Raw genomic sequence first — 13,317 nt, forward strand, 5'->3', positions numbered from 1 at the left:
GCGTAACCCTTTACCTGCGCGCCCTGACCCGCGCGGGTCCCCGGCGCCCGACCCCCGGCGCCGGGCTGCCCTCCCTCCCCGCGCGGAGGCAGCAAACCCCAGCGCTCGCGACGACGAGGACGCGCGCGCACCGCCTGCAGGTGCTGGGAAGCGTCTCGGTGTGTACTTTTCCATCGCCTCCTATAAATCCGGACACGCACGTAAGTGCACCCCCTGGCAAACAGCCCTGTGCCCCGCACCCCCGTGTTTTTGTTTATTTCCTTCTCAATTCTAGGCTCATCCGCTTAGACCTGCTGTGTGCACTGTCGCCTGCCTGCACCAGCAGAGGAGATGAGGGGCTGGGACAGCGTAGACGCTACCATGCTGTAACTCCCAGGGAAGCTGCACACACTCGCCTGCACCCTGGACACCACAGGCGGAGTTCAGCGAGGCCACGCTACCCGCCTGCCCTCTTCTCCACTCCCGCCCGAGCTCTTGGAACCGCGGCTGCAGCACCGCGTCCACACCTACTGAGCTCCACGCCCGTACTTGTGGCAGTGCGAGCACTTAAGGTGAATGGAGAGCTGCTGGCTTTTCCTTAAAATACTACTTAGGTATTGCAAATTCTTTTCACCTGTGCTCCGACGTCCAGGTGGCCTTGACATGAAAATGCGTTGAGTAACTGCGCCACCTAGCTCACCCCCTTCTCTCCTCTTCAGATCATCCAGGGGAAGCCCGGATAAAAAAGACGGACATGCTGTCCTCAGTTTTTTAATGTGTCCACTTTAATGATTCCAGCCCCATCTACACATTGGTCAGGATTTATGGGGGAAAAGTCATTTTACAAAAATCTTGCCAGTTGTATAGCAGCTGCGTGCTTTAAAATGATAGATTTAGAGAGGAGTTGTATGCTGTTCTACAGTATTTTCTGATAAAACCCGTTGTCACAATAGAGGACCTTCGCGTCCAACGTCCAGCGGATGCTTCAGTAATGTCCACAGAATATTGGTACATTTCTCAGTTAAGTTACTCTGACCAAAAAGACGTTGGTATTTATCTTCAGTTTTAAAGTGTGATGGGCTCCCAGACTAGCAGAATCAGGTTCATCTGGAGGAGTTTAGTAAGAATGCAAATTTTGGGGCTCCACCCCAGATATTCTGATTCTGAAATAGGTGGGGATAGGGAGGGTGAAGTAACCTTTTTTTTTTTTTTTTGAAAACAAATCTTGTTAACAAATGACACACACTCCAGTTTGAGAACCACTGCACTGAGTACACTCAAGCAGAAGGCTCAGTTACCTTCATCTGTCAAAGGCTGGGATTCTAGAAAGCCAGAAGTGGTGGTATTATAGGTAATCTTAATTCAGTTTTACATAATTTGTCATATTGATACACTGAGTCGAAACCCTCCAATGTGCCTATACAGGAGTCATCTGTGCTTCATGCCGATCACGTGAATGCCTAATGGGGGCCTGAGGGGATCCTTGTGAAGAAACACAGGAGAAAAACCAGTGATTTCTTGATGTTTGTGGGAGTGAACTACCATGATTCTGTTATATTTTAGGTGTGTTCGTGTTTTCACTGGCATAGAAATCATTCCCAACTGATGAGTTATGAAAGATAGAAAAACCAGGGGCATCTGGGTGACTCAGTTGGTTAAGTGGCCAACTTCGGCTCAGGTCATGATCTCATGGTTCATGGTCCACACTGGGCTCTGTGCTGACAGCTCAGAGCTCAGCACAGAGCCTGGAGCCTGCTTTGGATTCTGTCTCTGTCTCTCTCTGCCCCTCCCTTGCTCTCACTTTGTGTGTCTTTCTGTCTGTCTGTCTCTCTCTCTCTCTCTCTCTCTCAAAAATAAACATTAAAAAACTTTAAAAAAAAAGATAGGAAAACTGATTTGAGTGGATTTGTCAATATAGTTCTAAATTTGTCAGTATGAGTCTAAAAAAAAAAGACACAATTTAAAAAAGTTTATGGTATCGGCTTACATTATAACCCCAAACAGCACCATATTAGGCATTTTAGACTTTTGAGAAAGGAATCATGGTTGGATTCATTGCCTTTAGGTCCAGTTTCTCCACTAGATGGACAGTAGTTTCCCAGTTGCCTGGATGGATGTCTTTCCTTTTGAATGCTCTAGGTCCAACTTTATTTTAGTAATTCCTTCATTTTCATTTCTGAATCTATTCATTTTACAGCTGTAACTCTCCTGTCCACCGAGTTTCAGTTGGAGCTGGAATTATGTGAGTTCTCTGTTTTCTATCACACAGCTCTGTCAGTGAGGCCCTGAAGTCATGCCTCCTCTTAGCTGGTGTCCTAAGATCTAGATAATTCTGCTTTCTGTCTCAGGTTATTGCCATAGTTTCTTTACTTGTCCCCGGCTTCTGGTCTCTTCCATCTCTGATCCGTCTGACATCATACTGCCTGAGTCATTCTAAAATGCCATTTGATCCAGGCCTATCTTCTTCTCAGAACCTTTTCCACAATTCCTTATGAGCTATAGAATTTTCGTGGATGTATGTAGTTATTTAAATAAGCTCTATGCCCAACATGGGGCTTGAACTCATGACCCCAAGATTACGAGTTGCATGACCTGCTGAATGAGCCAGCCAGGCACCTCCAGAGTGAAGTTTAAAAAGCCAACATATGGGGCACCTGGCTGGCTCAGTCAGTTAAGTGTCTGACTTTGGCTCAGGTCATGATCCAACAGTTCATGGGTTTGAGCCCCGCATTGCGCTCTGTGCTGACAGCTCAGAGCCTGGAGCCTGTTTCGGATTTTGTGTTTCCCTCTCTCTCTCTGCCCCTCCCCCGCTCATGTTCCGTCTCTCTCTGTCTCAAAACTAAATTAAAAAAAGAGCCAACATAGCATCTGAAGTTACCCGTGATATATGTTGACTCTTCCTATTTCCCTTTATTTGCTCATACAGATTCCTTCCCCTGAAGTGTCTTTTTGACATTCTGACAGCTAAGTCCTGTTTGTCCTTCAGGCCTTTGCTGTCACCTCCTCTCAGCCATCCGTTTTGAATCCTAGTTCAAGTTCATAGTTCTTCTGGGGTGTATTCTCAACACCTGCCTTCCACTTATTTATCACAGCCCATCTTACATCTAATTTAGTTGTGTTTCCTTTAGATTGTAGGATTCTGGAGGGCACGGGTTGTGCAGGCCTCCTTTTCAAATCATCCTAGGGCAGAAGCATAATGCCTCAGACAAAACGAACACATGGTATTTGTGTCCTTGACCCTGGGAAAGAAGATGCTTAAGTTTGTTGAGCGGCAAACTCCCTGTATATGAAATGCTTTTATGCAAACAATGATGGTCAACTCCTGTATGTTTTCTCAAAACTGAAAGAGCAGGTTTAACCTTCAACCTAAAGGATTTAGGTTGGAATCTGAGAAGGAATTCCCACCATGGGCAGTGGCATTAAGGAGAGTTTTTGAGAGGGGGTGATTCTTTTTTTTTAGTGTCTATTTATTTATTTTGAGAGAGAGTGAGTGACTGAGCATGAGCTAGGGAGAGACAGAGAGAGAGGGAGAGAGAGAATCCCAAGTGGGTTCCATGCTCAGCACAGAGCCTGACATGGGGCTTGATCTTACGAACCATGAGGTCACCAACTGAGCAGAAATCAAGAGCGGGACGCCTAACCAACTGAGCCACCCAGGTGTCCCTGGAGGCGAGGAAATCCTAAACAGAAGTGTCTCTGCTACATGAAGATGAAACCCAATAGATAGTTTCTTCAATTTTTTCACTAATGCCTTGATTTTAAGTTTCTCCAAGAATGATTGCTTCATGAAACTAGATTCAGTTTCATCTGATTATTTCCTAGTTATCATCATTTAAGCTCTTCATTGCTAACTTGTTAAAAAATTTTTTTGTGTGTGAGTGTGTGTCTATGTGTGTGCAAGAGGGGATTCTCAGCTCCAAGAGGCAAGAAGTGGAAAAAGGTACATTTGGGAAGGTTCCCTGTGGTCCCGCCCTCTCGCCTGGAGGCAGCCCATGAGTGGGACAACTCCTTGGCTGTCCTTCCTCCCACCTCTGCCCCAGGCTCGGACGGAAGCACCCTGTCCTTGCACTTACCCACAGAACTTTTTTGTTTTCCTGGTAAGACTATGAAATCCTAGAGGGCACAGGCTATTTTACTAACCTTCTCAAAATGCCATGACCAATAACTCTTTGCTGAACGAGTACATCAACGATTGTGGGCTACCCGAAAGTCCTGGGAGTTTTCAGAAACTTTTGGTGATCTTCAGAGCCTGCCCTGGTCTCTCATCTGCAAGTCGGAAAATATGTTATAGGTCATTATCAGTAAGTGCCTACTGGATACTCAATGCTATACTTTATGTGCTTTGTAAAAGTAATCATTGATGGTGTATTGACATCCTCTTTAGCTATTCCCCTGGACCTCTGTTCTAGGTTTTTTACATCTGTAAATTCAGAATACTAACTCAACCTACATCATAAGGCTGTCATGGAGATGGCTTAGTACATACAAAGCTCCAAAAGATAGCATTTGGTGTACAGTAACCATAAACAATTATTACTGGGGACTCCTGCGCGGCTCAGTCGGTTAAGCTTCTGACTTCAGCTCAGGTCACGGTCTCGTGGTTCATGAGTTCGAGCCCCAAGTTGAGCTCTGTGCTGACAGCTCAGAACCTGGAGCCTCCCTGGGATTCTGTGTCTCCCTCTCTCTCTGCACCTTCCCTGCTTGCACACATGCACGCACGTGCTCTGTCTCTCTCTCTCTCAAAAATAAACATAAAAAGTTAAAAAATTATTACTGAAAATCTCTACCCTTGCCAACGTTGGGGAAGAAAAACCACACACATCTAAGTAGTTTATCTTTTATTCATACAAACAGTACATACACAAGACTACATTGTTTGAAGACCGCAATAATTTTCTAGTGTAACAACTCTGTAATAAAATTTAACTAAATGTGACATTTATGAAAATATAAATCTCTGATTGGGTAATTCTTCCCAACAATACAAAGTTTACATAAAAACATTCAATATGAGCTATCTGTTGCAAACAAGATAGGAAAAAAATCATTCAAGTCACTTGTTAAACTCTATTGGCTGTTACATAGAATATTCACACACTACATTTAATCCACCTAGGCATTTAATTGTTAGAAATGTGTGGCACAGAGGTCCGACTGATAATGACAGGAATAGGAATGTGTTGCTTCAGAAGAACTAAAAAAAAAAAAAAAAAACAACAAAAGCATTGACTCATATAATGAACTTCAGGTGATTTCTCTGTGGGCTAGCCCTTCTCTGGGCTACCCCCTTTCTGGCTGGTAGCTAAACCAGGAGGAACATACTGAATAAAAGTCTTTCACCACAGAGTGGGGTGTTTATATCTGAATCCTATCTCTGTGTGCTTATTTGTCAAACTGCTTTCCAAAGTGAAATGCAATGGGCTTGGATTCCCTGTGGATTAGATCACTTGGCTTCTCCCACAGCAAAAAAAAAATCAAGATGTCCCTGCCTTTTTTTCCTCACATTGCTCTCCAATATCCCTTATTTAAGAACTAGAGCAGAAGCTATCACTACCTTAATTTTGCCGTTTCCACAAACATTACAGCGGAGACGCTAAAGATCGGTCTAGGGATAGGCGGTGCGTTCATGGCAGAGCTGGGCTGACAGCGCATTGCTTCCTTGGCCATTCCTCTCCCAACACACGTCACTGCTGCCACTTCCTAGCCAAATCAGCCCCCTGCTACTGACACACACCCTGCGCACAGACGTCCGAGGACATGCCACGTGAGGGATATGGAAGGAAGAAAATCACTTTCCCACTTTGGGGATGTGATTAATTTCTTTTAAATAAGTGAAGTCATGTTTAAAAAGTGATACCATTTCACAGCTTCTGCTTTGAATGGATGAGATTATAAAAGAGCCCCAAGGAGCCCTGGAGCAGAAAAAGGCTGACAGAGGGAGAAGCATACACACAGTGTGGGGAAGAAAGAAAGGGATTACAAACAGGGACAATCAGGAACTTCTGGACACCCTTAAGATTTATGGAATATTTTAGCACAAAGACAGGCATATTCAGTTTGTCCCCGAGTATTTGGTCATCTATCTGCGTTTTACACAGGAAAGAGGAGAAGTAAGAATAAGGCAAATGTCATCAGTATTTCATAGACGGCATGTCAAGAAAGCTTTCTTTCTGGTAGGATTTACCGCAGGGATTTAGGAAATCATGTTTTCTTCCATATAACCGACCGAGTAGCACAGGCTTGTGGTGGTACAATGATGGAAATGAACAGATGTCTTGACCCAATCTGTAATGCCCTTTCTGCAATGCCTCTTTACACCCAGCACAAATAGGCATTTGAAAAAGACGCCAGAAGATTGTGGCTCCTTCTTCAATGTGTTCTGCAGCCCAGGAAGTAGTTTAAAAATTGTTATGTTCCACGATGGAGAAGCCCTTGCGTGCACCTGTCCCAGTTCTATCCTATCGAAGACCGACTGCATGTTCCATAGCCCGAGGATCATGCTTGTCCCTGGTAGTTTGTAGCCTCACATTTCATGGCCTTTTTCTTGGGACACTGGGAGTACACTGGGGGCATTTTTGTGACGTTATTTTGCACCTTTTGACCTTCCATCTGCAGACTGGGTTTACACAGTTGTCAGGCTTGTAAAATGTAAGGAGAGATTAAGGCTCTGTTTTCTTATGGCCACACAATCATTACATTCCCAGCTCCAAACAGTTTCTGTAGAACTAACCCCAGCCCAGTTCTAGCCTCTGTCATCCGAACCTGTGGTTTGGGTCTGCTGCTTCTTCCCACACAGCTGATTTAAAACATATTCCCCTAACTTCCAGTTGATACTAGCCGTTTAAACACCATTTTGAGAAATTCTCGGTCAAGACTCCATACCTGGATTAACTTTGACCAAAAACAAAACAAAAAAAGCCCAATTCTAAATCAGTTCCACATTTCTGTGCCTTTGACGAGCACCTTAACACCGAATTCCCACATCTGTCTGTCTTGTCTTTCAAGAAATGAGTAGTTTATCATTTGGGATACAGAAGATACTTTTTATTTTCTTTTGTATGTGCATCGTTCATGTCTGCTGAGCAGGAAGAGTGTTTCGTCAGTTGTCAGGGGTGTAGCTGTGGCCCCTGGATTCCAGGGCAGAGCACCCGCGGTCACAGCAGGGATTGTGTTTCTTGGAGGGTGTCGCCTCGTTGGACTCCGTGGAGTCACTCACCGTGATGGGACTGTCTCTCGCAAAGACCTCAGTGGACTCTCTCCATAAGCAGTCCACGGACACTTTGAAACCGTAACTGCTGCACTTCGGCCGGGATGCCTGGGTCGCATTGTTGAAAATCTGCCTACTGTTGGAGGTGGCGATCTTGATTTTCAGTGCCGCGTCCACACGGTCGACCACCGTGTATATCCCTATACTCCCATCATCGAAGCCCACTATGATGTTCAGGTGCCTCTGTGAGAGGGCAAGGAAAGTTGGCGTTTTGTAAAGGGAACAAGCACCGATAATTTTGCCGTCGGCCAGTCTCATTACAATCAAACTGGATATCACGCCGTTTTCGTCCTCTTCCTCCCCGTTTCGGAAACAAATGTATACCAGGTAGCGACCATCTCGAGACAGCCTTTGCCGCCAGATGACCCCAGAGGCGTGAACCACCCGTAATTTACCGCTGTGTAAATCCAGCACGTTGATATTGTCATCTCCCCTGGATATAATGCCTAGCTTCCCGTTGGGAGAAATTTCGAAATCCTCCAGATTTTTCAAGAAGTTGTTGGGAAGCTGCACGCGGCGACAGATCACCTCATCGGTCAGACTCCAGATATTCACAGTCTCGGCCGATGTGATAAACACAATGATGTCAGGACAGTCAGGGATCAATTTGAAATTTACAATGGTCGTGCCGTCTTCACAGCAGAATTTCTTGGTGATGCTTCCCGTCCAGAGACTGACCGCCAGCACTTTGCTTTTGGTCATTCCCACCACGAAGGTATTCGCCGAAGTTATAAAGGCGTTCTGCAAAGTGGTCAAAATGTTGCAGACCCTGTGGCCTGTGGCCAGCCTCCAAACCCTGGAGGCGTTTTCCTCACAGAGAGAGACCACAAACTGGTCATTGTGGGTAATCAGCAGCTGAGAGATTCTCTGCCCATTAATTCGGAAGAGATTTTCGCCACTGCTGGTGTGCCAGACATACTGGCTGCTTTTGTCATCTGAGGTCACCATGACATCACCAGAGGACGTCAGAACGCAATGTTCGACTATTCCTTCATGCTTAAACACTGCTTCAAGGAACCCATTGCTGAAGTTCCACTTATGGACACAATCAGAGCCATCAAGGGAATAAATGATTTCCCCTCTAGCAGGTAACACCAGACTCTGGATGGGTTTCCCAGTCTTATCTATGTTGGACATAGCTGTGATTATATCTATATCCCAGATAGAAAGAACACCACTGGTGGATAAAGATAGCAGCATGTTGTGGTGACTGGATTTCACCAACTTGACGATGGTCCCTGAGATTTCCTGTAAGCTTGCCATACATTGTCCTGTGTCCCGTCTCCAGAAAAACACAGCTGAGGTATTTTCCATGGTCGCGATGATGCAGTCTCCATTTTTGGACAGCACAGCAGATATAAAGCGTTCATTGTGCTTAGCTCTGAACTTTTCAGCCACCTTCCACATGCCAGTATCTAAGAGCTCGATGCTGAGGGCTTTACAGATCAGAATTGCATTTTGGTCCTCTGAAAGTTCAATGCTGACCACCTCGCTGTCTTCTCTTCTGCAATCAAAGTCATCAGTCAGCTGGGGATTGGAAATGTCCTCAGTATTCCAAACAGAAAGGCTTCCCTCACTATCCACCATTACCATTTCTTGAGCCGTGTCCAAGATAAGAAGAAACTTCACAAATCCACCCGAAAATTCAGATGTCACCGTACATAACTTCTCTCCACTCCCTAAATGAAATATGGTAGTGGTGTTCAGGTACTGTCCACAGAAAGCATACATGCCATCCAGAGAGCACTGGACACAGGTCACTTCGTACCAGCAGTGGAACTGGTAAAGGGGCCATCCATAGAGCAGATCGATGACAGTGACATCCTTGCTGGCTTCAAGCCACGCAAGGGCGTGGTTGACAGACAGCGTAAATCCATTGATGTAGGTGGAGCCACTTCCATGCTTGGTCCCTTTGATTTCCACTTCAGACAGAAGACAAGAATTTACATTGTCATAAACCAACAAGGTGTTATTTGTCGTCGCCACCACAAGATACTTCTCGTCACTGGTGAGTTTCATGCCCAGGATGACAGACTGGGCTGTGGTGATTTGCCTGAGGAGTTGACGAGTTTCCACATCCCATGTGCTGATGGAACCGTTTTCTAACGCTGCAAGGACGGTGCTGGGGTTACAGGTGGGCAGAATCTCGGTGACATGCAGGTGACTAGATGACAAGGGAAGACGCTCTGGGCTATATGTCACATCCATGGATGAATGTAATGGCACAATGGAGCAATATTTGGGCCCATCTTTGTCACATTCTAAAAGCAGGTGTCTAAGTTTGGGCAGGGAACTCACAACAGGCAACAGTCTTTGCTGAAGCTCTGCTGAAAGGGAGCCCGGAAATGCAGTGACCTTGTTTTTGATGCCACGGAGAGTGCTTGCCAGGAACTTCAGCTCCTTCTCTTGCGAGTAGTTGTAAGCCAGCTCAATGTCTGAAAGCACTTTGTCAAACTGGCCGATTTTGATCATGGTATAAAGCCAGCTGAAGTTCATGATGATTCCGTAGAGCAGGTCATCGGTTTTTCCACACCTTGTCAGGTGGTGCAAGAGCTCAGACATTTTCCGATGATTGACGAAAAAGATGTCCGGCTCAAGGGGATTGCACTGAAAAACCCAGGGCTGGTCTGGAGCCTGCCTGTCAAAGGAGGCCTGTTCCATGAAGTGCTTTTCTTCCTCCAGCAGGCTTCTGCTCTCCAAGTCAAGGCAGCCATTCAAGTAGGGGTCTTCGAGGCAGAAAGCTTTCCTCCTGCCCCCTGACCACACTCCCAGGAAGTAATCTGCCAGGATGGTGTGCATTTCACGCAGGTCACTGTCGTCCTGCAGATACAGCTTCTGGGCTATGAGCTGCAGGTGTCTGTTGGCCCAGACCAGGAGTGTGACGTTCTTCACATGTCTTTCTATTAAGTATCCACTAAGACCCTCCTTAAGCCTTGCGATGTACAGATACGGTACTCTCAGGGGATTGCTGGGCCTAGCGTTCTCATTGAGCTCATTCATAACACTGTTGTCTAGGGCCAGCACATCCTCCAGCTCCATTTCACTCAAACCCATTTTGGCCATGGTGATATAACCAAGAGCCCTGGAGACCAGTTTCTGACCACACTTCTTTTCCAAGGACCAGAATAGCTGTTCTATACTTTCATGAACGGTGACGCAGAGGGAGGATTCATCGACGTCTTTATGAGATCTCCAGTGTCTCACCTCCTTGAAGGTCAGGTTCACAAACATGGGCAGAGTGCACTTGGAGAATGCATTGTTCACATAAATCTGCTGGCCTGACGTGACCTTCCTTTTGACCCGCAGCAGCTGGTGTTTCAGGACCTGGCTGCACATCTTCCTGTCCCTGGGGATCAGCTCGATATAGTTAGCTTCTTCATGGATAAGGCACCTCAGTTTCTGTAAGATTCCATGTCTGTTGGGCAGTGTGGACAGGACTATTCGAACAAAGCGGGGAAGGTGAGCTGGGAGCCACCAAAGTTTCCTGGCCTCGTCACTCTCTGACAGCTGCTCCAGGGCATCGAATATTATCACTAGAGGTCTCTCCAATGAAGACTCATTCAAAAGGTTTATAAATAAGTCACGAAGGTCATGGATTTTCTTAGGGTAGCTTTGAACCAGACACCGGTAGTTAGCTGCCAGTTGTTCACAAACACTTAGAAGGAGAGTCTTAAGGTCAGTACTCATGTCTGTGGTTCCTAGAAATCTCACGACAACCACTGGGTCAGATTCTGGTCCCGTGTCTTCATGTAGCCAGCCATAAGCCTAAAACATAAAGGTAGTGTTTAGAATGGTAATATATATTCACATATGTGTACATGTGCACCATGTACAACAGCATTTCCTCTCTCCAGAGGTCAGACTGCTGGTAACCCTGACCATGCAGAATGTGGCGTAGAACCAGGAAGTGAGAAGATCAAAGAGCTGTCACAAAGCTCATGCAGTAAAGTCTCTAGGTGAGACCCTCAGCATCACTCTACTGCAGGTAATAAAATAGTGATAAAAGTATCAGTCAGTCACAAGATAGCACTTAGCTTGTGTTCAAAAAGTTACAGAGGATTTCATAAACAGCAAATAGGCATATCTAGTATGGTTTTTCCTCACTGAATCCTATTTCCTGGGATGGTTGTTGGCACACAGTAGGTGCTTAGTAAGTATTTATTCAATGCATAGATTAAATAGTGATTCACATGTTGCATCAAATATTTTCATTAGTTGAGATCACATATGGCTGATCAAATTCCTAGTTAATTAGAATGCAGTAAAAATAATACTAAAATACTGAATATAATCTTATATGATTCAGAGATAAAGGGTCATCTTTATGATTCTTTGTCATTGTCATAAAAATCTATATAATGCTTACTAAAATTTTGTTAAATTTTGTATTTTTATAACACAGTTTGCCATATATAAAGTTATCAGTCCTAAGATTATCTCTCTGTAGGGTAGATGGATTATAGTATCATTTTACAGCAGAGGAAACTGAGGCACAGACTGGATAAATGACTTGCTCAGAGTTAAATGGTTACCAAGAAACAAAGCTGGAGTTATTTATTTATTTTTTTCCTTCAAATTGTAGAGTTAAGAAGGTAACATATATAAGGGGGCTGCTAAGTTTAGTCTAATTTCTATCTGGAAAGGCAAGGGCAACAAGGGACATGATCAAATGGTAAAACACATTCCAAAGTCTATTTTTAGGGAAATAATGTCTTTTAGCAATCCTTGGAATTCACCAAGGATACTCCTTAGGAAAAGGACATATTTTATAAATGAGGAAGTAAGTTTATGAAACTTGGTTCCTTAAGATATATAGTTCAGGGCACCTGGGTGGCTCAGTCTGTTAAGTGTCCGACTTCGGCTCGGGTCAGGATCTAGTTCATGAGTTCGAGCGCCAAACCCACTCTGCAGGCCCTGCAGTCACAGTGTGGAGTCTGCTTGGGATTTTCTCTCTCTCCCTCTCTCTCTCTCTCTGCTCATCCCCCACTTGCACTCTCTTTCTGTCTCAAAATAAATAAACTTAGGGGGAAAAAAGGTACAGTTCAGGTTAAGGTATGATTAAGTTTAGAAAAAAATATGGATGGCAGTTTCAGAATGAGCTATTCAGGAAAAGAAGCAGATTATTGTTTAGCACCAACTTTTGAAGCTGATATGGCTTCAGTGGCAAATCAGAGACAGAACACAAAACACAATATTTTGTCCCTCCTTGGATTGCTTATGATGATCGTGCATTGTCCTCTCTCCTTCCAGTGATGCGTTGCTGAGTATGATATCTGTAGAGAGTGACCCTCTGATCGTGAGCTCATGTCCGTGGAAATGTTGGGCACATAGGAGATAATCTGAAGATAAACACAAGGTGTCTGTCTGCATCCTGACAAGGGACACAAAGTCACAAAGAGAGCACAGGTTGTCATTGGCAGAACAGACATTCCCCAGTAGAGAGGCGAGTGGAGTGGGGGCCATGGACCTAGAAACAGGTGAGGCTTTTTGTGGGACCAGGGTCCTGGACTGTGAGTAGACACACTGGTGGTTAGACAAAATCTCCAGTAGGGTGAGAGCTCAGAAAACCATTTCTTGGGGCGCCTGGGTGGCATAGTTGGTTAAGCTTCTGACTTTGGCTCAGGTCATGTCTCATGGTTGGTGGGTTCAAGCCCCACATCAGGCCCTGTGCAGACAGCTCAGAGCCTGGAGCCTGCTTTGGATTCTATGTCTCCCTCTCTCTCTCTGCCCCTCCCCCACTTGTGCTCTGTGTGTGTGCCTCTCTCTCAAAAATAAATAAACATTAAAAACAAAACATTTCTCAAGGTGGCCAACTCAGCTGTCACCACACTCTGCCCCCGGGGGTGGTGGTGGTGGCTGTTTATCTCTCCAGGCACATCACATGCAGCACGGTTCTTTACCTCTTGGACTAAGCATGCACAGTTGTATCCTGTGCACATTTAATAGAGTCAAGTCCAACAACATTTGCTCCTTCAACCACCTCACCCTTCCCTCTTCCAGAGGAAAAGAGCCCTCAAGCGAACGTGAATTGGTGTACATGGGTGTTTTCTCCTTGGATTTTAGCCCCTGTG

The 13,317-nt window shown here is 45.2% G+C and overlaps 2 protein-coding genes across 2 annotated transcripts in view; both read right to left on the reverse strand.

Annotated features, from left to right (window-relative positions):
- C1H4orf19 (chromosome 1 C4orf19 homolog) overlaps nt 1-13,317 on the reverse strand; it is a 110,876-nt gene that overhangs the window by 90,500 nt on the left and 7,059 nt on the right. The window lies entirely within an intron of this gene.
- The window catches only part of NWD2 (NACHT and WD repeat domain containing 2), a 24,676-nt gene continuing 18,437 nt past the window's right edge, over nt 7,079-13,317 (reverse strand). The window contains exon 5 of the mRNA XM_029952190.1: nt 7,079-11,011. Coding sequence (XP_029808050.1) covers nt 7,079-11,011 — 3,933 coding nt within the window. The remainder of the gene's footprint in view (nt 11,012-13,317) is intronic.

This window comes from Suricata suricatta, chromosome 1, assembly GCF_006229205.1.
Source record: "Suricata suricatta isolate VVHF042 chromosome 1, meerkat_22Aug2017_6uvM2_HiC, whole genome shotgun sequence".
Lineage (NCBI taxonomy): Eukaryota > Metazoa > Chordata > Mammalia > Carnivora > Herpestidae > Suricata > Suricata suricatta.